Source organism: Centroberyx gerrardi, chromosome 12 (assembly GCF_048128805.1).
Source record: "Centroberyx gerrardi isolate f3 chromosome 12, fCenGer3.hap1.cur.20231027, whole genome shotgun sequence".
In the NCBI taxonomy this organism is placed as follows: Eukaryota; Metazoa; Chordata; class Actinopteri; order Beryciformes; family Berycidae; genus Centroberyx; species Centroberyx gerrardi.
In genome coordinates this window covers 9,343,241-9,369,614 of record NC_136008.1, presented here as the reverse complement: position 1 = coordinate 9,369,614, position 26,374 = coordinate 9,343,241, and the positions used below count along the sequence as shown (strand labels likewise).

Genomic DNA, 26,374 nt, shown 5'->3' with positions numbered 1-26,374 from the left:
AGGAAGCGACATGATTTTCCTTATCACATGTTGCCCTGTGTTTTCTGTTTGGTAAATCGCTGTCTCGCCGCAGGGGGGTCAAAGGTCATCTTCACCTGTAGGGGGCCTGCAGATTCATCTAATTTACGATCATGTTGTCTTTTGTTGCCTGTAGTGTGATTTAATCAGGCACTACATCACACGTCACGCTGTAAAAATGAGTGTGTAAGCTCAGCCTGAGAGGTAGAGAGAGAGATAGAGTGTGGGAGAGTTCTCTGTTTCTTTGTGTTTCTCTGCTGGGTGCTGGGGAAGGAACCGAGGAACACTGTTTGGTCTGAATCATCTGAATTCAGTCTCCCTCTCATCATGAGATGGGAATTTGAGTTAGGTTGGGAAGTTTTGAGAACCTTTCATTTGCATGTTTCACCTATAAAACTTCAGCCACATATGAAGACCTGGTTATAGAAACACATTGTATTAAAGCTGCACTAGGCATGAGTAAAAATGCACCCATCTTGTGTGTCCTGGTGGCTCAGTTGGCTAAGGTGTATACCAGTGTGTCACCCCCCTATCTCCCTCAATCTTTCCTGTCTGTATCTATCAACATAAGGGCAAAAAATGCCCCCAAAACATGTATCTTAAAAAAATGCACCCGTCTTATCAGTCTAAATCACATAGTGGGGCTGCAACATAGAAGAGCATCCCATCCTTTCCTTATTGAGGATAGATGTGACCTGTGTGCCCAAATGAAATTCTGGTGTTGGGTATGGACACTTACAGGAAATGATGAGCCAGCACTCTGTCCAGAGAAAGCTGGACTCACCAAAGTTAGATCTTTTGCCTCTCTTGTCCCTTTGGTATCATTTGGTATAAAGCATCACAGACCTGCCGGGTTGGTAAACATGAGCGCGCTGTGTGCAGTTTACTGATGTCACGTTACATGATTTCTGCGTACTGAAGTTCACATTTTTCAAACAGTTACTTTTCTGACATTTGGAGTCGCCAATTTGCAGCTTTAATACCTCATTTTTGACAAAAATGTCAGATGGAACTTAATTAATTAATTTCAAGGCCAACCAATAAATAACACAGTCACTCATTGTTTATTGAATTGCAAAGTCCATTCTTTGAAGTTAAACTACTTCTCCATTCTCCATATCACACACAGAGAGATATGCTTGAATTTATAATGTAAACACAGCAGAAAACCTCAAGCCAATTGCACTGCCTTGCCGTCTTCCTGGCCTCTTTAAACAACAGGTGGCGTTACGAGGGGTTTCATTTCGGCGTCTTCCATGAGGAATGTGATGCCAGCAATATGTCTCAAACACCACTGAGACCGAGCTTGGCAGACGATGACGTAATAGCCTAAAACGTGCCGTCTGTTAGAAGCGGGACCAGAACACGTGGGGCCTGGCTCCTCTTCGCTCGCCCCGGGGCCCCTCGCTATTCTCCTTCTCCTCATCTCTCTCTCTCTCACCCAGCCCCTCCACCTCCCTTCTGCTCCACCGAACTCCCTGTTTATGAGCGCATGCATCGCTCCATTTCACTATACCTCCTGCCCCCCCTCCCACACCACCACCAACCCCACAACCGCTTCAATAATAGGAGTCTCCCCCAGTGCTTTCATTTCCATGACAACCCATAGTGAGAAGAGAGAGGGAGAGGGGGGGGGGGGGGGGGAAGGCAGAGGCAGGGAAAACGTGAATGAGAGGGTGGGAGTGTCTTCCCTTGACCTCTGGTTCCATTTGAAAGGAGAGAAACCTTCACTACAACAGCATGAGCTTCAGTGAGGTTCAACTGGCCAATCAAGAGAGCGCCAGCAGCAGCGTTGGTCATCATGTAAGGCGTATCTATGCTTCAAAGCTGGAAGAGGAGGGAAAAGGCTCTAGAGTCAGGATTGACCCCATTTATTAGCTAGCGAGTATAATTTCATTTTTCCAATTAGAAGTTACTACAAATTGCAAATTACATTTCATCTGCCTGCAGGAATAATTCAGCGAGAATAGGTGAACTACTTTTAAAACATGGGTACAAATGCATTCTGTTTCCTTTGCCACCTGTGGAAAGGTTTGGCTAAGACTAGAGGGTCACAAGGTCAGTCCATGTGATAGAAATCATTGATTTAATGTCACATGGTTGGGTGGCTGTCAGAGTGACACATGCACAGAGATAAACAAAGGGTGAAAGGTCTGGAGGTCAAGCCTTAGTGAAGCTTTGTCTCACACACACACACACACACACACACACACACACACACACACACACACACACGCACAAGATTAGTTGTTTTAATTCATCTGTCTGGATTACAGCCAGAATTAATTCTATATGCGTCAGAACCGCCGAGAGAAAAAGTAGTGCTACATCTATTCTGCACTACCAGCTGCTATATTTCACTTATAGGCTACTCTTTCTCAAATGTTATAGAGATGAACGGAATAGAAATAAAATGACAGTCGTGTCTCTCAGTTAATTGCTTGTCGGATCATTCCTTGCACTTTGTGATGCCCATAAACAGAACAAATCTTTTGCTACATTATGCTCTGGGGGAAAGGAACAGTGAAGCAGCAATCAGTTGCATGCAGTAAAAAGTGGGATTTCTGCAAGAGCTACCTCTGTGTATTCCATCAAATCTGTGAATGATAACTACTGTATGCGAATGAATATTTACAGTCACATTTCCTGTGTGAAGTCAACCGAGACTCAATCAAACTATTTAGATACAGGCCAAGGTCCCAGCACAGAGTCTTATCAGCACACAAGGGAGTGACAACAGTGCAATGAATGTGCTCACACTCCGCTGTCATATGATCTTGCTGCACATTTCAGCTGCGCATGCGCACACACACACACACACACACACACACACACACACACACACACAGAGTAAAAGGAGGGGGGTACCAATTTAGGGTACTAGCTATCTCATTAGGAGGGAAATAATGAGGAGGATGGCCCTGACCTGGTGTGTGTGTGTGTGTGTGTGTGTGTGTGTGTGGTAAATGAGCATGTGAGAGTATGTACGGGCATGCAACCATGCGAGTACTTGCCTCAAATACACTCAAAGACATCAGTAATAGCACCTCAGACAGCTTGTTAGTGAGTTTTACCCTCTGTAGTTAATATATGAAAAATGATGAATTGGTAATTTACAAGCTCTTGAAGTAGTAGTGCTTTTAAGAACACACACATGGTAATGATGCTTTAAAGTTTGCATATGAAAGCTACATTTCAAAACAGAAAATTAAAAAGGAAAACTCAGATTAATGCTGCATCCCCTGTGTCCTCTGCAAAACCTGCAAGAAAAGGTCAAATTGAGCTTGGAGTGATCCACCATGCCTAATCCCCCCCTGCGGCTGCTGGCAGTGGTTGAGTCCAGGACAGTGGGGTGTCCTGTCCTGTGGGTGCCGGAGAGGAAGAGGGTGGGCTCAGTAATCCCTGAGGTGCAGGGCCTCCCAGTGTGGCGTCCTCAATCCCCCCCCCCCCCCCCAGACCCTGACGAAATCCCCCTGACAGCGCTCCTCATTATTCGCCTATCAATGGCTTAGCTCCACCTCCAGACAGAGGGATTTAGACTGCAGGGGGAAGAGCAGAGGAAAAGGGGGATGAAGTGAGGAAAGCTATAGGCAACAGGATTTTATTATTGCCCTTGGCTCGCCTGACATATACTTAAGTCTACAGAATATGACTAGCAATTACAAATGTATCATGGAAATGGAAATAAAATGAATGTAAGCTGTCTGTGACCAAGAGCCATATCCTGCAGAACAGCAGAGCAAATCAATTGTTCTGTCCACTATCCACTTTTGTCACTGCAGCAAACACTGTAACCTTGACTGTTTACTCACTGTCCATTCTAAATAGATCACAGTCCTCCTCCATGAGCCAAATGAGTTCCTGTCTCATCAGATTGCTCACTCTAATGTTGCACAGAGAAATCAAAGACAATTGACACCGAGTCTGTGCACCATTATGTCTGATCAAAGCAAACAGTTTGCATCCTATTAGACGGACAATCCTAATGCCATTGTGGTATAAAGCTTATTAGAGTATGGGAGACTTTGGGGGATGCATTCACATTATGTTCGATTAGCTGTAATAACAAATGACTTTGAGGTGACAGCTGTAGCCTGTATTGTAGCTGTAAGGCACTGTGACTCACAGCCATGGTAGCATATTAGCTGGGACAGTGAACATGTGAAACGTGACAACAAGTCTTACATGTCAATTTATATGGAGGAAATCTGTGTTTGAACAGTACACTGATTGTCAAGAAGTGGATGTTTGTTTCTTAATGAAGAAATCAATTGAAGAGTTCTTATGGAGGTTTCCATTCCAACCAAACACTATAGCAGCTCATTTCACTGATTAGCACCTTCATCAGAGAGGACGAACTAATCAGTGAAATCATCTACTGTAGTTTGTAGTTGGAATGAAAACCTGCATACACACGGCTCTCAAAGGCACATGGAGACCACGACTCTACAATAATTTTGGAAAAACCATCATTATCTGCGGCTCACTAGCTCTAAAATATAGATGATTCAGTCTGTAAAAACATGATTATTTTGTCAACCATTGAAAAAAGTTAATTGCTACACAGCTAAAAATAAGCATACTTTGTTTTAGTTATGTGATATAATTTTTTAAGAGCAGGTGTCAGTTTTTTTCAAATTGTAGAAATCTCATTTTGGAACAAAACTCTTTGTATGTTTGAACACTATTCTGATCATCAAGGGGACATCTCTTTGTGTCTTAATTAAATTATGAATTTATTAAAAGAACAGGGATGCAGGGGAGCGGAGTGAGGAGACTGCAAGATGCCAAATTGAATCTGGCTGATAAAATCTGAGTAATCATTCTTTTGACACCATCCAAGGACATAAGAGGAAGACACCTGGATTTACAGGCCGTCTACCATCTGATGTGTTCAACATTCTGAGTTATTGCCGAGGTAAATCAAAGCCTACCATCTCCATAGGGGGAGGCCTAATCAGTTTTTGGACAAAAAAGATGAAGTTATAAATCTATAAACACGGGGAAGGGAAATGTGTAAACGTCAGTTTAATATTACAGCAGCAGTTGCTGCTGTATAGGGGCTGCCACACACTGCAGCTGATTTTGATATAAGAGAGAGGTACAGTATGGCTAGACTGCTTGTGTGGGAGAGGGAAAGGGTGAGCGAGTTAAAGCCTGTGTGTGTGTGTGTGTGTGTGTGAGAGAGAGACAGAAAGACAGAAAGACACAGGGTAAGAGAGAGGAGACAGAAACCTGAGAGGCATACAGTAAAGAACAAGCATTTCAGGGCTGTAGGGCAGAAACAGACTCAATATGGGAAAAAAAAACGTTAAAAAACAAAATCTGAGAGCTATCATTATCATTTGTTTACCTTGTAGATATCTTATCCAGAGTGACCTTGAAAAATTTAATGTATCCTACACTTTGCTCCTATTTACAGTCAGTTCAGGTTAAATGGTGGTAAAAGGTTGGATGATGGCAAAATGGTGAATATAGTGTTCCGATTTCCGATTTATAGTCATGTCTCATGTTTGAACCCATATCAAACATGAGACATGACATGTTAAAAGGTTCTGCAATTCCCAGATATTACCGATGCCAAATCACTTTTGTTTGCCTGTGCTTTGTCTCTGTATGAACAGCAAATCCTCTCCGAAGACTAATAAAAATACTATGACCTTACATTTCAACAATGGAGGAAGCACATTTATTCCAAATGGAAATTCAATGTTTTCCCTGAACACCCCCCCCCCCCCCAAAAAAAAAGACATTTCAAAAGGGTCTCAAATTATGATGTTTCTGTAATATTTCAAGTACCCACTTTCTCTCATTTGTTTGGCACATTATTAAACTCAAATGGGCATTGTGAATGGAATATGAACACATCCCTGAACATAGCCATATCCGAGATGTAAGTAAATATTGATTTTATAGAGGTGTTCAGGTGTGTATACAGGTGTTCAAAACAAAATTCTGACTAGAAGACATTAGTAATATCCTCAGTGAGTCACGGTCATTAGGAACCAAACCCATTCTCCCATTGAAGTAATATCCCTTATGATGCAGAACTGGAGCTGAGTCATACATGTTGTATCTAACAAGCGTCTGCAAACACCTATTCAGATTATAAAAAATAACTGACTTCATCCACTGTTACATCTCACACAGGACCACTGAGAATACAAGGGAATAATGACACATTGGAATAAATGAAACAAAGTGAAACATGAGCACAAACACACACACACACACACACACATCTTCCACTGACTACACTCTTTCCCTCATCTCAGAACCCCAACTTAACCCCGCTCCTCTACATTTGTAACCTTAACCCTTACCTAACCTAAATCTAATCCAGTGTCTAACCTTAACCCTAAACCCAAGTCCTAACCCTCAACTAGTCCCTTGATAAAAACAAGAACCAGATCTTCACAAAAAAAAAGTCCTCAATCTGCAGGTCTAAAACTCAGACTTGTTCTCAAAAGGATAGCAAAACAAGAAAACACACACATACACACGCACAAAGCCCAAACAGTTGTCTCCAAGGTGATGTCAACAGTATGAAAACAGATGGGGAAGCATGTGTGGAATTTAAAGACTGTTCACCACTTCATCACTTCTTCCAGTCTACATCACAACCTCACAACCCCCCCCCCCCCTCTCTGTTACAAATGGCTGCATGCACACAGACAGCACAGTCTAAGAGATTCAACATTCCTATTGAATGTGTTTTAACAAAATATGCAACAGTGCAAACCAGCCATGATATACATTCTTTTTTCCCCCCGAATGCAGAAACATTCATCTTAAATATCCCTTTTATAACTTAGGTCCTGCTAAGTTTTCAGTAAAATCAAATTGCATCATTAAAAAAAAAAAGGCACCACTGAAATAGTATTAAACTTGATAGTTTGCAGACAAAACAAATCAATATTATAGTGTGCATGGAGTGCATTTTGGATAAATATGTTAGTTATGGTCCTCAAACATCCCCTTCTTGCCGAACCCCTGAGAAAATGCATAAACTGATGGCAAGATTTCTGCTTTCTACCACACATAATACATGAAAACTGGCAGAGAAATGGCCAGTATCTCTAACGCTGACAAAAAAAACAAAACATTATCTTGGTCAATTTGGCTTACACTACATCCAGGGGTAAATGTTTGTTCTCCACAAATCATCAGTTTGTTCTCCAAAACCCCTAAAAAACACATTCGCAGTTCGGTGGCCCCGACAAGGCACCGAGAATCCGACCTGCTTTTACATCAATCCCCCGCACAGTCAGTTCTGTTCCACTGCTTCACTTCCTCCAGGCGACATAGGACCGGCCTATCAATAAATCTGTCCTTGGATGTACAGTATCAGCAGCTCGGCGGATTCTCGCCCATTAAAGAACCGTGTCCTCGCTCTCCTCCGTGTGTGTGCTGAGCTGGGTCTTCCTGCAAGCGGTGATGGCTGCCCAGACACGACACAGCATGCCACCTCTGCAAAGGCAATAAGGGACACTTAACCACACAGAAACTCAAGATACTGCAGTGGAAATACAGATTTAAATACACTACGAGAATTACAGCTGTGTCCGTCTGTCTGTCAAATGGGATTCTTCAGGTGATTTCTCAGACCCCACTGGTCTGATTTTGACAAAACTTAGAGGGATGATGCATCTTGGCACTGTATTCTGATGTTTAAAAAAATACACTGATTGGCCTAATGGAGGTGCTATAATTAAAGGTCAAAATTTCCATAACTACTACACCACCAGTCTGATTTTGGAGGGATGACGAATCTTGTTACTGATTGTTCCAAGGGGTGGACATGTTTTTAATATGTATTTAATCATCTATGATCAAAATTATCAAGATACTTCAGCCCATAAACTGAACTGAGGCACAGTGCTTTGGTCAACAACACACTGCACTTCCAACACTGATAATGTAGACTGCATCTTTTTCTCTACTAGCAGCTCAGCGGATGAGCACTTCCTGTGTTTGTGCATGAGAGGATGTGTGAGGGTGATGTGTGGAGGCAGCTCACCTTATACCACTGTACATCAAGTCATCCCTGCAGGCCATGCAGAGGAGACAGTCCAAGGTGAACTCGTGAGAAAGCAGCTAGGAAACAGGATCACACAAGCGTGAAATGAAACATTAGCATCAGTAATAAAGAAGCGAACCGACAGATTGACAGCAACAGTAACCGATACCAATCAGCCTGAATGAGGATAAGGAAAAAAAACATTTTTCAAGGAGCTGAGCTTCAGCTGAGTATAATGCATGGGGTGCAGCTCTAAACCCGATATGCTCTCAGTTTGTACAGTTGGATCTTTACCTTATCAATAGTGTCTTGATCTACTGGGACAGCCTTGAGCCAGCGGACCAAGGCCTTGACCTCTGGATTAGAGCTTCTCTGCAGAGACTGCCCATCATCTAGAAAGTGTAGAAAGATGACAGCTATTGTTACGTTGCCTGATCTGGTACAGGCATATCTCACGGTGCTGTTGTTAACCACACAGCAAAAACAGTTGTCATGTTTCCTCAGCCAGACTCTTAATCATTATCTAAACTGACAAGTCAGGTTTGAACACATTAGCTGGTGATCCAGCGGTCCACACCTCCGACAGAAACCAGTCGGGCAGAAATCTAGAGCCTGAGGCTGAGGTGTGGCAGGGAGTGAATGGAGCAAGTGTTAAGAAACAATAATGAGAATCACAGTGTATTGATAAACCCCAGGTTTCTCAAGAGGGCTTAGCTTCTTGCTCTAACAGGGGACACGCTGCAGCTTGTGTGGTTCATCACAGGACTATGGGCTGAGCTTTCACCAATTGTTAGACCATGAAAACATCTTTTTACATGTGATCCCAATAACGCATGATTCATCCTAATATACATTTTTTTGTTTGGCATATTTTCCTTACACATATTATGAGGAGGAGAGAACCACATAATAAATAGGCTAATTTACTTTTAGTTTTGATGACAACGCCAGACCCGGATCAAACAGAATATGCAAATATATCTGAATGTTTGTTTTAACCTGCTTGCAGAACTGGATGGGCGGGGTCTGACACATAGAAACAATGCCAGAGAGAGTGGCAGACTATTTGAACTCAATTTAGGATTACTTCTCCATGAAAGAAAGTTTATGTGACACCATCTGAATTGTCTTGACTCAGTAAGCCTGGTGCTCCAAGACTGGGAAAAAAACACGCCGAGACTTGGTTACAAACACTATCCAACTCAAATTTGGATGATGACACTATAACTCTGGTAAGACTACAGGCTAATAGATGGATTTAACAAACTGTGGGGTGAACACATCACCTGTAGTGATTGATGTTTTCCTCAGTGTATTAATCTGTTCCTGCTTCCTCTGGACAGAGTTTCTCAGCAGCTCCTGGTATTCTCTCTCCTTCTCACTCAGCTGGCTCAGCAGTCTGAAACAGTACAAACACTCATCATCACTCAGCAGAATAAATTCCTATCAATGATTGTGTACTACCCACTAGTGGTGGTACTGTTAGTGATATTCAGCAAATTCTTTCACCCCAAAATGTTTCAAAATCCAAATCTCATATTCTATGAAACCATGAAAGCAACTGTAGCGTAAAAAAAGAAAAAAAATCACAGGCATAAATATGGTTATATGGATACAAAATTAGTGGTTTGTTGATCACAAAATTTCTCAAAAGGAAGGTGTTCTTTTTCAGAGCCATGAAAGGAGATGTAGCATGATATGAAAGCTTCATGAGGACGAAGATGACTAAATGCTACCTTCTGGTTTCTAGTCGCAGGTCTCTCAGTTCATCACTGAGGGGACAGCTGTTGCTGAGGGTGAGGTCTTCAGGGGAGCTGAGCCTGGCTATAGCTGGAACCTCATTTAGAGGTTCTGTCTGTTGTGTATCTGTTGGCGCCACCAGCTGGTCAGAAGGGGGAACTACAGGAGCCTCTGATTCACCGGGCTGCTCCTCTGGAGTGCTGTCCTCAATCTCAAATGAGGACTGCAGCTGGAGTTTCAGCTCTGAAAGAGAGGGGGGGTGTGTGGAGGAAGCATGGACAAGGAATGAGAAAAGGATGACAAAAACCAGCAAGGATAGAAGTGAATGGGAGTTGTACATCCCAAAAGAACAATCGGATCCATGAAGAGGGAAAGAGACAAAATCACAGGCAGTTGTAAACATTTGATGTGGTTACTTCCAAGTACACAATGCTCTGGATTGTGTGTTTTGTCAGTTGTCCTCTTTCACCCCCCCCCCCCCCCCAACAAGATTCAGCCCAAAGTACTGAACTAAAGGAAGCAGAATGATATATGAGCCAGCTCTACCTGGTAGGAGCACAGTGATGGCCTCCTGTACCGCCTGTCTCAGCAGATTGTCCAGAGCAAACATCCAGTGAGGTTTCACCTGCTGTTGCTTCAACACCTTCTTCACCTACATATACAGCAGATAGTGTAAAATGAATGTAAGGAGATGTGGGAAGAGACACTTCTTTGGGGATATTCCAACTAAAAGAATGCATTATATACGGCTCCTTCCTCCCTGCCTTGGCAATGTGTCAAATCTTGCAAACAGAGCCAAGACTAAGGAGCAGGAAAATCTATATATTGACTCGAAAGTAACCTACTGCGTCTTGGAAGCTGAACAGCACCGCCTGCAGACTGTTGAGAGGTACTGCGGTGGCCAGCAGAGTGGCTCGAAGCTCCAGGAGGCTACTGGTCAGCTGCTTCCTGTCTGGAGAGCGGATGTTCTCTCGCAAGCAACTTATGAGCTCTGTGATGTGCTCTGCAGTGAGTGACAGTCCTTCGCCATGCTTTTAGGAGAGTCAGAAAGAATAATTAGAAACATGGTGAGAGTAGTACTTCCTTTATACTCTCTAGGGAGGCACTTTAACACTTCTTTAACTAAAAACAGTGCTATGCCTTTGGATAATAAATAGTTTAGGATGCTATGTATATGATTTTCTGAGTAATATATTTGTTGTGATGATATGCAACAATGCCACCAAAAAACAGACCTGTGGCCGATACGAACTGTAGCAAAGCAAAGATATGCTTTGTGCTTTCAATTGGTATAATTATAGAATGAAGTTCCCACACACTGCTCTTGCAGTACAGACAATTATTTATTGAAAGCTAACGTTTCGATCCTAAGGTCCATATAGGATCGAACTGCACTTCATTCTATAATTGCACAAGCTTTGGCATTTATTCCTATGCACCTGTACTAAGAGGATTGGATGTGCAGGTTCCTCTGCTTATGCTTGAAATTAATAAAATTTTTGATTCCCTGTGAAAATCTCTTCTGCCACATACTAGACTTTTAAGTTATGCATCAAAAGCAGTGGAATGGAAAAGAATTCCAGGAGCTTGCAGGGACTATAACTAACACCAACGGCCATTTTTTCAGCCCAGTTTCTTTTATAATCATATAGAGATAATCGTACATGGGTTATATGTAATAGATCAACACCTGAAAAGACGGATTTTTCAACATGACCTTGTGATCGGTGGTTGTGAAACTTCTTTACCCACCTGAGGCACAGAGGCCTGTATATTCGAGACGACATGGTTGATGTAGTCAGTGAGGACTTGGTGCAGCGTGGCTCTTCTCTCACTGTCCTTCCTCAGCAGAAACAGACCCATGTTCTCCCCTGTTGTGGCCGGACTGCACATGTCCCCTGGAGAGTCCTCAGGGAGCCTGACCAGCAGGGGGCGACAGAGAGACATATTTGATCAATGGTTACGGAATGAAAACAATACGTAACATAACATCACTGCAATGGAAATTACAGAACAAAAGAAATATGGAGCTATGGGAGATTACAGTCCTGGTGCCACCTGACAATAACGCACATGTGAGTTACAAGTTATATTATTAGTAATAAATCTGTATCACGATCTGTACACTGTGGCATTACACCGTTTTGATAACTACACAGGATGTAGCCTAACCACACCATCTACTGAAACCTCACTGTGGCTTGCCACCGATGGTGAGATCCTGTAGAATTATGTGTGATAATACGAGTTTGTAATGCTGCTATCTATTCATAATATGGGGGATAATCTAACTCACGCCAGGAAGCTGCTGGTGCTGGGTGGGCTCTCTGAGATGTCGTCTGCTCTGAGGGCGGACATGGGCCTCCGGAGGTCCAGGGAACAGGACAGGTCGATCATATCTGAGTAGGAATCGGTGTCTTCCACGAGGATGGAGATAGGGACAGACAGGCTGCGTTGGTAGTCGGCTGCAAAACACAGTAAGATTGTGGTTAGGCATATCAGTGTTCAATGCATTATCTTCCTGTTTCATCAGCATACATAATAACACAGTTATTACAATAAATGACTGTTAGTGTAACAGGTAGGAGCATGAGGTTTAATAAGAAATCTGATGATGATGCTAAGGATGAGGATGACTAAATTTAATGGCATTTTGTAATGGAAATGGAAAGCATCATAATGATTTCAACAGTAATTTAGATGATTTAGAAACAGGATGATTTAGAAACAGGATGTAAATGTGAAACATGCTGAAGCCTCACCAGCACTCAGTAGGTCTTTAGATTCTGGTTCCTGTGCAGCCTTGGCCCTCTTCCTGGAGGAGGACCTGAGGAAGCCGTCCTTCAGCAGCTCTAAGGCCATGGCTCTGTTGTCTGGGTCCGGCTCAAAGCAGCTCATGATGAAGCCCTTCGCCTCGTCCGACATGCACTCTGGAACCTTGGGGTGGATCTTGAACATGCCCACCTGGAAGGGATAGTTTAAGGGTTAGGGTTGAAGAAGATTATCTGATTTATTATTAAGAGGGAATTGTTTTGAGTTCATTCAAAAAGCCCTTTCTTCAGTACTTTGGGCTTTGAGATATAAGAGGCAGAAGTTGCTAGAATTTGTTGACAAAGCCAGTGAACCGTTAGTGGAGTTAAAACCCATTTATCTGAAAAATCAAATTCAGCACCTGCCAGACAGTTTACAATGCGATTTACTAGAAAGAACGATTTATATTTGATTTTAATTTGAAGCCCCACTGATGTGCATTAGCATTACTAACAACTACTAATATTTTCTGCTCTAAATAACTAAATAACCTGATAAAATAAATAACCAAAACACTGGTGCGATTGCTTTCTGGATTGACTGAAAAGACTCCCAGTTTATGATAAATCAGCCATGCTTGCCAAAACCTGAACTATCCCATTAAGAGGGTTACAAATACACCAATATCTGCATGTATCATTGTCAACATAATTATGGATCTTTGAAGATACAGCCCATTTTTGGTGAGACATCCTCTTCGAAATACCACATATTCGCACAGCAATACTACTAATTTGCATAAACATTCCTTACCTTGAACATGGCAGCCTGGGGACTTCCCAGCTCATGGAAGGGTGTTTTCCCTGTTGCCATCTCTATGATAGTACACCCTAGGGACCAGATATCAGCTGGCTTCCCATAGCCCCGAGGGCCCTGGTCTATAATCTCTGGGGCCATGTACTGGAGAGTTCCTATTGAAAAACATCATGGCAGTGATTACAATGCAACTATTGTAATCAATCCACTGATAAAGCTATATCCATATAGTTAATGGCGTTCACATAGCACCATATGCCATGCGTGAAACCAAAGCAAAAACTTCAAAAAGGTACAGTCATATATGTTTTCAAACACACATAATCAGAGACATCTTACCAGCAAAGGTCTCAGTACAGGGATTGATCCCTGCTAGCCGTTTGGAGGTGCCAAAGTCTGAGATCTTCAACACTCCACTATAGGTGTTGATCAGTACGTTGTCACCCTGTGGACAGACATATTTCGGACAGACACATGCTTAAAGATATTTCAGTAGCATTATCATTGTACTTATGCCTTAAAAACTAAGATAGAATTATTCTCAAGAAGAGGACATTATTATTTGCCATGTGATACGCAGAGTCCAGCGGTTCTGTGCTCACCTTGATGTCTCTGTGGACTATCTGGTTGTCGTGGAGATATTTGAGCCCTTCAAGGATCTGCTTAGTGTAGAAGATGATGGTGGCTTCGTTGTCTTTCAGAGGACCCCATTTGGAGCGCAGGAGAGATGACAAACTTCCTATCCGCAGCAAAAGACAAGACATCAGAGGGTCTATGTCTTAACAGCTTATGGAGGCACTCTGTTGTTAAAATATGATTTCTCACATGTTCTTGTTTGTGGAAGGCAGAGAGGTGAGTAGTAAACATAATTTCTGTTGTTATGATCACACTGGAGAACAAACTAAATGTGTTATTTCTCAACAGTTACAAACATTAAAAATTGTGCATTTTGACAGTTTTATGTGATCTTGTGATCAGTGTATCTTGTAATATCAAATCAAGTTATGGACTGGAATTGAAAATGTCTTAAAAAGTTATTTTTTTCAAAATAATTCTTCAAGAGTACAGCTCTCTCATTTTATTAACCTTAAGGCATTTTTTCCTGGCTAGCAGGATTTCATTGGAGCCACCCACTTCCTAATAACTGCCTGCCGGCAGATCTTACGCTAACATCCAGTTATGCAATGACACACATGCACAAACAAATTTGAATCAACTTGCAATAAGGCCCTAGAACCATACTCTTATTACAAAAATACAGACTTGAAAGCAGTGGCAGGGCTGACTCCTGTTGCTTTCTAGGAAAACAAGGTGTAAATTCTACTGAAGTCCTTTATTACTTTTTAGTACTGAAGTCATTCCTTTATTTCCACGTAAAGTTTCACAGAGCAGCTTCCAAACTAATGACATAATATTAATGAGTCTATAGTGTATAACATAATCATTAGTGAGGAAAAGGGAGTGCAGACAAGAGCAATACAGATTTATCAATATAGATTTATCAGAAGTTTTGCTGTCTGTGTCAAATAAAGGTAAAAAGGTATCAGTTTGTGCATATGCAGATGTGAATGAATGAAAGGTAGATATAAGATTGAAATAGAAATAGAAGAAATGATGAGACAGTATAAAGCCTTCAGATTTAGCATAATAATCATCGTCCTTCACCATGTCTTTTAATTTAATGTAACAGAAGTCATTTTGGATTTCTGGACACATGCTATTTTATGCAGTTTTCAGTCTTTCAGGGCAAATCTTTGTAAGAGTTTCCTGCCGAAAGGTAATCGACATGAAATCATATATATCAAAATGTAAAATTTCATATCAAACAGTGTGTGTGTCCAGATTTGGCCACTGTGCTTTTAGCTCTTAGCCAAGAGTATGACAAGCATATAGTTTAGGATCCATACCTCCAGGTACCTCCTCCATGAAGATCTTGATGAAACCGTCCTGGCTGACGGAGCCCAGGTACTGGACAATGTTCCTGTGTTTGAGCCTCCTGTGGAGGGCTATCTCCTCATGGAGGGGCTGGGAGTACCTGGGAGAAACAGAAACAAAGGAAAAAAAACAGTCTACATTACATCATGCTAATTTCACATATAATTCTTAATGATTTGAGAAAACAAAAAACAGAGGTGTTTTTAATTTAAAGTCAGCAATGCAACATCCCACATGTGAGTTCATTTTTAAACCTATGTTGCCAAAGAGCAATTGAACAGTGACATGGAGAAATCTTGGTGGATGGACACACAGAAAAACTAAAAACACTATATATCTACACTCACTGGCCACTTCATTAGGTACATCTGTTCAACTGCTTGTTAACACAAATATCTAATCAGCCAATCACGTGGCAGCAACTCAATGCATTTAGGCATGTAGACATGGTCAAGACGATCTGCTGAAGTTCAAACCAAGCATCAGAATGGGGAAGAAAGGTGATTTAAGTGACTTTGAACGTGGCATGGTTGTTGGTGCCAGACGGGCTGGTTTGAGTAATTCAGAAACTGCTGATCTACTGGGATTTTCACGCACAACCATCTCTAGGGTTTACAGAGAATGGTCCGAAAAAGAGTAAATATCCAATGAGCGGCAGTTCTCTGGGCGAAAATGCCTTGTTGATGGCAGAGGTCAGAGGAGAACGGCCAGACTGGTTCGAGCTGATAGAAAGGCAACTGTAACTCAGATAACCTCTTTACAACTGTGGTGAGTAGAAAAGCATCTCAGAATGCAGCACGTCCAACCTTGAGGCAGATGTCACTTTGGTAGCCGGTTGGCACTGAGCTGAAAGCTGATACCTACCCAGTATTAGTAAGGTGTACCTAATGAAGTGGCCGGTGAGTGTATATATATATATATACACAGGATGTAACAATGTATAAGGAGAATCTGGTTTACTCAAACCTCAGATTTCCAAATCAACCAGTCTATGAATGGACATAAAGAATAAAACGTGGGAGATACAAAAATGGATTCTCTTGATTGTGCACAATAATTGAAATCCTTGTCGATACATGCAGCTAAAACATTTTGAACTGTAAAGATCGGAGTGAGCGTTTTATCATGCAAGCACAGGCAAATTTTTTTAGAGAATAAGACTGAATCACTACTTTAAATGTTTCAGTATACAGAACATGTCTTTCTCTCACACAACCTCCATTCCTGTTGGGTTAGTAGAAAGACAGTAGAGAGGCTAATAAGGATTAGGTTTATATTTCAAGTAATTATAAATGAAATGGTGAAGGGGACTTTGTAACTGATGCTAAATCAGCACTCCTACTCTGGAAAGCTTACAAGACACCAACTGTCTACATTGTCACATGATAGCTGCTATTGCACCACACTGAAAGTGTTTTTTTTTTTTTCCAGTTAAAAATATCGTCACCATTTCTGCTGTTTCATCACAACACACTTTTTTTCGACAAGCATTAATTCTCAACTTGAAGGGCATTTTTTTCATTATTGATGATATAGCTTGATGATTGCAGCATTACAAAAACAATGGAAGACAAAAACTGTGCTGACAGATAGGAGGGAAGAGGAGTTTTGTGGATGCTTAGAAAGTGATTTGGGTATTAGATTTCTTTCCATGGATTCCCTTATTTCCATAGAGGACTGTGCTACGGGGCTAAGCTCTTTGGGAAGATTAAAGACTCATAAACATGGAATGGAGAAGTCTAAACACACATCCATCTCCTCTGGGAGTTGATTCCAAAAGAGCACTGTGGATACCGAGCGTGGCTGTGAGATCTCTGCCAAATCCTTTCCCATTAAGGAATTATCAAGAAAACATCTGGATGTGAAATATTGTAGCTTAGTGTCTCACTGTGAAAGATGTCTTTGAATCAAAAACAGCAAGTAAAATTGATTTTTTTCTCATACGTGCTGTCTTTCTCAGGGATCTCCTTGATGGCGATGCGTACTTGGTTGCTCAGGTCCCTCCCAGCGTACACCACACCGTACGTCCCTTTACCCAGAACCACCTTGTCTCCATTCTCGTTGGTTTCATAGATGTACTGCAGAATGAAATGAAGACGAGTGGTATGAGTATGCAATGATGACAAGCAGGGGCGTCTGAGGAATTGCGAGGAATTGCGAGGAATTTCGAATGTAACCACCAACAGTGGAAGAGTGACAGGTTGAAGTGAGAGAACAGATGATTCATTCAGAGACTTCTGACAAAATGAGTCCAGGATTCTGGGAATAATGTGATTTTTTTTCACAGGCGGAAAATATGAAGGCAGCATGTTATGGGAATATTTTTGCTCTTGTTAACTTCTGACCTTCACCCACCATTGCGACTGGCTTTCTAAGGCAAGGGAGATCTAAAATAGAGCGTCATCTGTTTCGGAGGAGGGGGAGGGCGGACTGTGACTGACCTCCAGTATTCCTCCAGTGAGATGACTCGGGTCCTGAGCGGGGGCTTCAGCCTGCTGAAGCAGAGAGTTTACCAGCTCGCAGAAACTAGAGGGGGAACAGAATGACAAGACGTCATTGTAAATAAGAATATGCTCTTAATTGGCCTGTCTGGTTAACTAAAGGTTAAAAAAACACAAATGAAAGCACACAACATGACAGACATATGGAGTATTTAAACATCCATGCAAAATATTGCAGCACAATATATTGCATGTTTATAGACTTAACTTAAGCAATTTCCCCCAAAAGGGAAAAACACACAGTACATGGAAGAATTCCCCTGTGTGAGTAATATCAACAGAGTTCACTGAAGTGAGAGTGAATGGGATCCGTCTGTCTTCGGGCCATTGTCTAGAAGGCGGATAAAGGAAGTATATGATTCATAGTGTGATTGCATCACACCCGTTCCTCCAGGCTATTGACCAGACTGTTTGCTTTACTAGTTTGTCTGTTTCTCCGTCTGCCTCTCTGGCTTCCTGCACCCTGTCAGGTTAGTCAGTCTCAATCTATCTGGAAGTCGATCAGTCAGGTGGCCTGTTTATCTTCAGACAGTCAGTCATTTGGTCAGTCAGCAGGTCAGCTGCACACAAAAGATTCAGAGTGTCCTCCTGTATCTCTGCCAACCTGTCAGTTACTCACCCTTTACAGTGCAGCTCGGTGGGGAAGCAGAGCTGGAAGTCATCCGAGTTGTAGTGGACATACAGGAAGCAGCTCCGCTCGTCAATCTTTGAGGCACTTTGGGGGGTCAAGAAACAGTTAAACAATGAACACGTTTGAAAGATTCAAATAGTCGTCTCTCTTGTGAGCTAATGCTTAAAGGAATAGTTGAACCAAAAATGTACATGTTGTCATTATCTACTCACCCTCGTGTCAGTTTAAATACGGGTGAAGTTTGTATGTCAATATAACACACAGCGAGTTAGATAGTGCAGCTCTGTGGCAGCCTCCTCCAAAACAACTAGAGTTCCAAAAAGGGGCCATAAAATTGCTCCAAAAAGCATAATCCAACTGTTCTGAAGCCAAATGATTGCACTGTAGGTCCAAAATCCAATATTTACTTCATTATCTCCTAGACGTTCCACACTTCTTCTGCACTGCACCAATTGTCACTATAGCAGCGAGCAGATGTTGCCTTCAAATGCTGTCGGAAACATTGTAATTACAGGTAAAGCGCACTTGAAAGACCCAATAAAGTGGAGTAAATACAATTGGGAAAGCCAAATTTTACATGACACCCAAGATGCCAAGATGTGACAGTCTCACCCTCAGCCAATAAACATATTAAAATATAAATTACAAAACTGCAAATATTCTCCTCTTCATTCTGCCGTTGCAGCACAAAGTAGCTCTGTACCACTTGGTTTCTAAAATAGTCACCAAAAAAAAGTTACTTTTGTTTCAGGGTCTATTTTGTTTTTTCTGACTAAAAAGTACTAAACACAAGTTGTATTTACGACTGTAAAACTTGGAGTTTACGAGGAGCACATGAAGGCGGCAAGTCTCTTCCACCAGATCGCTGTCGGGCGACTTTTGGACCCATAGCACAATCGTTTGGCTTCAGAATACTTGGATTATGCCATTTGGGGTAATTTTATGGTCATTTTTTGCACTTTTTGGCACTAAAGAAACAGTCTCCATTCACTCCAGTTGTTTTGGAGAAGGTTGCTACAGAGCTGTGCTAGCTAACTCGCTGTGTGTTATATTGACATACAAACTTCACCAGTGTTTCAACTGACATAAGGGTGAGTAGATAATGACAAATTTTTCATTTTTGGGTGAACTATTCCTTTAAGCTTATTTTTGTTGACTAACAGTGACAATATAATGATTGCTTGTGATCACTAGAAAATGCATGACAGTGCTGACTGTATGTGAATGGGATGCTGCTGAATGGCCAAGATGTTGACGATTAAAGCACAGATACATGTATTCCTGTATCTATCAACCCCTTTCTATTCCAGGGAAGCAAACAGCTAGCGTTTGCATTTCAGAGGATATCAGCATTAGGTAAACAAATAGGGGAAAAATGGATTCATTCACTACAGGCTGATGAGGGGCAATGCCCTGCTCCAATGTTAAAAAGTGTTTCTCTTCTTCCCTCAACAGACTACAATCTGATAACATTCTTTTGTTACATTGTCATTCAGTGAGCCATTAGCTGACCCTGTTTTAGATACAAACTGAAAGAATGAAAAAAAAAATCCAGCTATTGCCCAAGCGGGAAATCAGCAGGAAAAACAAGGCTAAAGTACACTGTGACGTTGATCAGTAGCCAGAACGGCATCAACAAATACAAACATCAAAGAACAAAGCCTGAAAATATATTGACAGAAAGAAATCTGACAGATAGCCAAGGTTTCCCAGACAACCCATGTGTTTTGGGTCCTCTGGCTCTGCTGCAGGCTTGAACACACCCAACAGTTCAGAGATGTTAGCACACACTGTACTCTACAGTACCTCACTCCCCGAATTGCAGAGGCAGGGAAAGTCCACTGGTGTAAGCCTTTCTGTGGATTCAGAGATGGTGGTTAAAATACAGGAAAAAGTACACAACTGCCAACACATTGCACTACACGTCTGAGCAGAATAAACAAATACAAACAGGTTTATTTGCACATACATACAAACGAAAGAGTAAAAGCGTAAATAGCACCTCAGGCAGTGAGATACTCCAAGTCATATTTTTTCCCCACACAGTGACGCTCGAGGAAAACACCCACACACCTCCCTGGTTAAACACCGACTAGACCATAAAACAATGTGAGGAAAGTTCTTCTTCGTCTTATTCCGCAGAAGTTCTCTTGTGCGGATAGGTATTCAGACACCACATGTATTCAAATAAGAGAGTGGCTCTGGGGTGAACAGAGGGTCTACATACCTTTAAGAGTGTGACGTGTTTCAGCTGAACTGTGCAACTCTCGTCCTCCTCGCTCACACACACTATCGTTGGTTGGAAGACTTTGCTGGGCTCCAGAATGAGCACCTGAAAAGCAGCAATCCAACTTCAAATTCTGCTACCTCTACCTTATTAGTGTCTTTAATAAGAATGTTAACTATAGTTGGACCAAACACAGTGGATTTAAAGAACTAGGTTTGCGGGGCGGGGTTGATCCTAATCCTAACCTAACACATATTCAGGGAAGTGTTTTTTTTTTTCCCTTTTAGGATTTCAGGTTTTCTGGACACATAGCTTCCATTCATTTCTAATGGGAGATCATGGTTTTCCTGCTTTCTCCCTGATTTTTGTACTCCTGATCACATCCCAGCATAAAGTAATTTGCATTGAAATTGTGTATGGCAAGTTTGACATACAAATGGGTGCAGCTGAGTCACATATAACAGACACATACTACCAGAGAAGATGGTGATTTACTGTAATTGCTGCTATTCCCTGCTTACAGTAATATGTAATATTTGTCTTACCGGGCAGCGGTCTGTGGACACGGTGGGTTTGCAGGCCTGCAGAAGCAGCTCCATCCAGAAGTCCACAGTCTCCTGTTTAGGAGATCTAACCTCTGGTGGTTTGGCAAACTGACGGTACAGGATGTACGTTTCCATAATGGAGCCCACATACCTTGAAGAAACAAAATAAACGCACTAATCTAAGCAAATCTAATATGGAAATACTCTATTACAATGAATAAGACTGGTTTCCTTCTAATGCCTTCCAATCCAGAAGGATTCTTGATTTTTTAATCAGAGCAATCAAATTAAACTAATGTGCCCAACTAATTCAATCTAAATCTGATAAAGTGATTAAAAAACTAAAAACCTTGAATCAGCATCAATTACTGCTAAGCTAGAGTGGGTGCTTAAGGCTCACCATATAGGGGCCTTGAGCCTGTAGAGTTTCTCAGAGGCCTCGATGACTTTCTTGTGCTCGTTAGCTAGGATGCTGGCTCCCAGGTAGAAGCCTACATCCCAGTAGTCCTTCATCTTCTCCAAGCTGCCCTTCCTACCAAGCAGGCTGCTTAGGGTCACACCTAGACACCAACACAATAACACAGAGCACAGTGAGAAACAATTTATAAGCAAATTAATATAAACCATAAAGGGTTCCAATCCAAAAGGCTATATGTCCATTTCAGAAGGAAATCGCTTCCTATAACTTGTCAGTCACTGTTTACAAAACATAGATGATCAAAAATGTTAAGACCTTTGTGTAAGCAATGTATGGCTGGCAGGATAATGGCTAAAGTGTAATGCTGTAAATCGTGTAAACTTTATGACACAATATTGACTAGAATAGAAACTAGTATTGGCAAAAATCGCCAAATCTACATGTTTTTCCTCATAGAAATTCTCTTAGGTAGAGTCAGCAGAGAGCACAAAGCACCTATTTTGCGCAGCTCAATAGAAGTGTCAAATTCATGACCAGCTGCCATCAGGAGGACCACATTGTTGATGCCAGAGTGAAGGGTTGGCTCTGCTTCAAAAGCTTTGCCATACCTGAAAAGTAATACAAAGAAATCATTGACACAGTATACCAGAACACCTAGAAACAGGACAGACAAATGACGCCTTTTACTGGGCGGAGACAACTAATGGGTTGAATTAAACGTGACTGATACAAACAGGACTCTGCCGTACCAATAGCAGGCCTGGTCTCTGCTGCGGTGGTCAGTAAATCCAGAGCACATGAACATGTCTTTGTAGATCCGCCCACACAGGCAGAAGACGTCTGACGCCACTTTGCCCCCCGACTCCACGATAGGCAGAATCAGCTCCAAGGCCTTGGGACGATCGCCAGGACGATTCCTCCTGGGAGGAGAAGATTTTGGTGGTATCAGCAGCAGATGAAACAGTGAACAAAATCCTTATCCTTTCATAACTAGACTTACAAGCTAAATTCAATACTACAGGCTGAGAATGGCATGACGACATTGAGAAGACACTGGTATATGAGAGATTACAATCCTGCAAATCCTGTACTTTTTTTATTGTCTTTGTTAGTGAACCAAAACATGAATGCAATAGGAGACATCAGGGTACCTGTTTAGAGCAAATATGTAGTGAAACTTGATATTCTGATGGGCTGCTACCAGACACATGGGCAGGTTGTTCAGTGTCTGCACCAGTTTGATTATCGCATCGTAGTCCTGAGAACCGAGAGAGTGCAGAATTACAATGTATTATTCACCATGCTCATGACCATTTAATATGTTACTTACAACATTCAATACTAATAATAATTTTAAACCTAAACGTGCCATTTTACTACCCTAATTTGTCACTATCCATACCCATATGGAACACTTGAAATACAATCTGGTCCTGTTTGTTGGTTCATCCTGACACTTGCAGGCTCCCATAATTGTCATCACTATCAAATTTCCTCAGTCACGCTTTTGTAATGGAAGACGGGCACAATTTATATTTCAACAGCGATACGCACCAATGCAAATCACACATGCTCACACAGGAACACACAAATGCATGCGTGCATAGACACCCCCACACACACACACACACACATACAGTACATACCTGAACGTCCCGGTAGGACAAAAGCAGGTTCATGACTATATCAGGAGTGAGCAGCTCTACAGAGTCAAGACGTTTCTGGATGCGGCCCAACTCCTGGCTCAGGGCCTGGCCACTGAACCGCTCCCGCGCTGTACGGATCTCGTGCCGGATCGACTCCCGGAAGTACTCGCTGTCAGTAAAGAACACAGAGGTCATAAACTTTCCACGTTTTTCTTGATTGTGTGTGTTTTTATAAGTTATGTGTGTTTTTTGTCATTTATGTAAATTGCTGCTGCAACACTGGAATTTCCCTTCGGGGATAAATAAAGTACTCATCTATCTATCTATCTATTGATCTTCATATCATGACACCAAATCAGCTAAGCGAACTTGCTGCAGTACCTGGCTTACCTGTATGTTGAAATGTTACACAGTCATTCCTGTTGTGTGGTTTATGTCTGTTTTGATGTCTTAAATGTTATATTTGTCTGGAAATGTCTGACTCAGTGCTTTTACATGCAAGGCAAATTCCTGTAAAAGGCTAAATAAATGAAATCTGAATCTCAAATGTGAAGTTGTGGAGCAAAACCAAGATTCCAGGTCATTATTTTGGACTCAACTAAGTGGAAGATATTGGGTCACGGACACTTCTGCCATGTCAGATATAGTTTACTGGCATACAGTACATTCCTATCTTCAGATTACAGCTAACAGAATTACAGTACAACATAGGGAAGCTGTTAGTTTACTGACATATAATACATTCTCATCTTCAGCTTACACCAAACATAATTACAGTACAACATAGGGAAGCTATTAGTTACAACACAGGGAAATTAATCGGTAATCTGAGATAATGATTCTTGTTTCTTGAAAGGCATGGCGGCTCATGGAGCTTCGCAGCCTGTGTCTGACCTGGATTGAACATGAACATTGTCCAGCAGATGCACCAGTCTCTCCACCAGTGGGGTGAGCAGGGGCTCCAGCTGGAAACTCGGCTGCATCAGCTCCTTGATACCCTTCATCATTGTAGCATCGCAGGCAAACACTTTGCCCTGAGGCGACACTACGTAAGGGATGAACGTGTAGCTTCCACACTGTTCCTGCAGGAAGACATTGCATGCATCATGCAGGGAGAAATTCACATTCACAGATCTTGTGTGGCCTCAATGGGGCCGAAGCCTCACTTGTTTGTGAGGCCAATCTTGGTGTGGATAAAGAGGCAGATACTGTAGGTTATCAGAGGTTACCATATAGTGTTTCTCTTTGCACTTAACTGGGGAAATGATTCTGGTCACAAAGCATGGCTAATATCTCAGATTAATAACAAATTCCCTGATTGCTAAAGCATTCATCAGTCATAAAAAGCAGACTGTCTAAGTCTTTGATAATCTTTTTGAATTACTATTACTAATGATTTTTAATATTACAAATCCATGGGCTGCTGGCAAGGGATTAATAAGTGTTGTGTTACCTTGAGAGCTTGTAGGTCACTATCCTGCTTATAGCAATACAGAATGATGTTATTGGTCATGCTGAAACTTTCCCTCACGCCAAGGTGATAGAAGAGGGACGGCTGGCAGAAAGTGTCGCTCATCTCGACCACTGCTACATCTGCAAAGAAGAGAAACACAAATGGGCGTGTCCGGTCTGCGTACCTGGCGCACTGCTGCGCATATTTTTGTCATCCAGTTTACCTGACAGCGTGTCTGCACTTGCCTGCATTGTAGAAACTATCCAGAATGTCTGTGGTCCCGAGGGATATTCTCTCAAATGAAATGGTTTTGAACGCGGCGTGTACGTCGGCGCAGGCTTCCTTCAGACATTTCAGTGACAAGTTCTCCTCGGTCTGCGGCAGCGATGCGTCCTCGTTGACAATGTATGCCACAGATACAGCTCTAGTCCGACTCCGTGGAGAAGTAACCTTATTCGAGCTGGTCAGCTCTATCGCCAGAGGGTCCTGCCACAAACTTCCAGCTGACACCCAAACTGGATCTTTCCTCTTCACCTCATGCAGGCTCATTCGCCTGCGCTCAGTCGTGTACATGTTTTCCTTATCGCCGGTGAAACTCAACGCGTGTCCCTTGTCGGAACAACTTCCATGAACGCAGGACAGCTCGGTTGCGTGTTCTTGTAATTCCCCAGGTGCCTCTTCCGCGCCCGTTCTCCAGTGACATTCCCGGTACTCTCACTTCGTCACGCCCTCCTCTCCTCCCCCTGCTCCGCTCCGCTCCACCCGCTGGCATTCAAAGAGCGAAACAAGAGCCTGTTCCTCCGAGCCTCGGCTCTCGCATGACCTCTGCCGCATGAACTAGATTATGTACATTTAACTCAAGAAAGTGTAAGTGTGTCGTTTGCTGAAAAATAAACGGTCTGTTTGTGCGTGTGTGTGTCTCTGTCTCTCTCTCTCTCTCTCTTTGGCTCGTCATCTGTCTCGCTCTGGCTCTCTTGCTCCCGCCTCGTCCCGTGCGCGCGCGTGAGCTCCTCAGTGGGCCATGTGTTTTTTGTTTTTAACGTGCAGGTGTCCATGGCTGTTGATGTAATCACTCACTGAGCATTCAGTCATTAGTGTGTAGGAAAAAACAACAAAATATATATTAAACATATCTCAAAAACTACGAAACATATAGTGTTACAATTGCACACTCTTGCTACTGTTGTGATGGTTGGCGGTGCAGAACACGTGGGAAATCTAGGGCATAATGAGGTGAATATTGAACTTTTGGACCACTGTGTAATTATTTGGCTTCAGAACACTTGGATTGTGCTGCACAATCTGTTTGGAGTCATTTTATTGTCATTTTGTGTCATTTTTGTAACAATAAAAATGGTTACTTTTGCTGTTTTGGAGAAGGCTGACTATATAGAGCTGCGCTAGCAAACTTCGTTTTTGGGTGAACTATTCCTTTAATTGGTCCTGCCAAATGTAATCACTTTCTCAATTAAAAATAATTTCAGTCACCTTTTCTTTGCACCCATTCCAGCCAGTTTATTTAAACTCTTGCTTGATGACTTATTTGTGAATGGGAAGGTGTCAGATGTGCTTTGGTTGACTAATGACCCCTATTACAGCACATTTTTTGTCACTTTTCACGTTTGTCTTTTTTCCACCACCAACACAAATCTGAGGAGTTTGCTACAATAAAA

The 26,374-nt window shown here is 42.1% G+C and overlaps 1 protein-coding gene across 1 annotated transcript; it reads right to left on the bottom strand.

Annotated features, from left to right (window-relative positions):
* Positions 1 to 5,912: 5,912 nt before the first annotated feature.
* On the bottom strand, positions 5,913 to 25,328 carry LOC139915838 (mitogen-activated protein kinase kinase kinase 5). The gene is made up of 28 exons (XM_071904561.2): positions 24,947 to 25,328; positions 24,702 to 24,841; positions 24,143 to 24,330; positions 23,249 to 23,417; positions 22,754 to 22,860; positions 22,352 to 22,522; positions 22,098 to 22,210; positions 21,585 to 21,744; positions 21,185 to 21,335; positions 20,640 to 20,744; positions 20,219 to 20,268; positions 18,401 to 18,496; positions 17,722 to 17,806; positions 17,225 to 17,358; positions 15,253 to 15,380; positions 13,948 to 14,084; positions 13,685 to 13,790; positions 13,343 to 13,500; positions 12,541 to 12,742; positions 12,075 to 12,243; positions 11,531 to 11,696; positions 10,624 to 10,809; positions 10,325 to 10,430; positions 9,775 to 10,021; positions 9,325 to 9,437; positions 8,333 to 8,430; positions 8,039 to 8,115; positions 5,913 to 7,488 (listed from the first exon to the last, which is right to left on the bottom strand). Exons 1-28 carry the CDS (start codon positions 25,272 to 25,274, stop codon positions 7,392 to 7,394), a joined length of 3,987 nt encoding a protein of 1,328 aa, XP_071760662.2. The 5' UTR covers positions 25,275 to 25,328; the 3' UTR covers positions 5,913 to 7,391.
* Between the last annotated feature and the right edge of the window lie 1,046 nt (positions 25,329 to 26,374).

Bases quoted from the DNA above. Each gene is read 5' to 3' on its own strand.
- LOC139915838 (XM_071904561.2), bottom strand. From the start codon at position 25,274: ATGTACACGACTGAGCGCAGGCGAATGAGCCTGCATGAGGTGAAGAGG. The intron at 24,331-24,701 runs GTAACACAACAC...GTCTTCCTGCAG, and splicing joins GTGACCTACAAGCTCTCAAG to GAACAGTGTGGAAGCTACAC. The intron at 17,807-18,400 runs GTGAGTAACTGA...TTCCCCCTCTAG, and splicing joins ACCGAGCTGCACTGTAAAGG to TTTCTGCGAGCTGGTAAACT.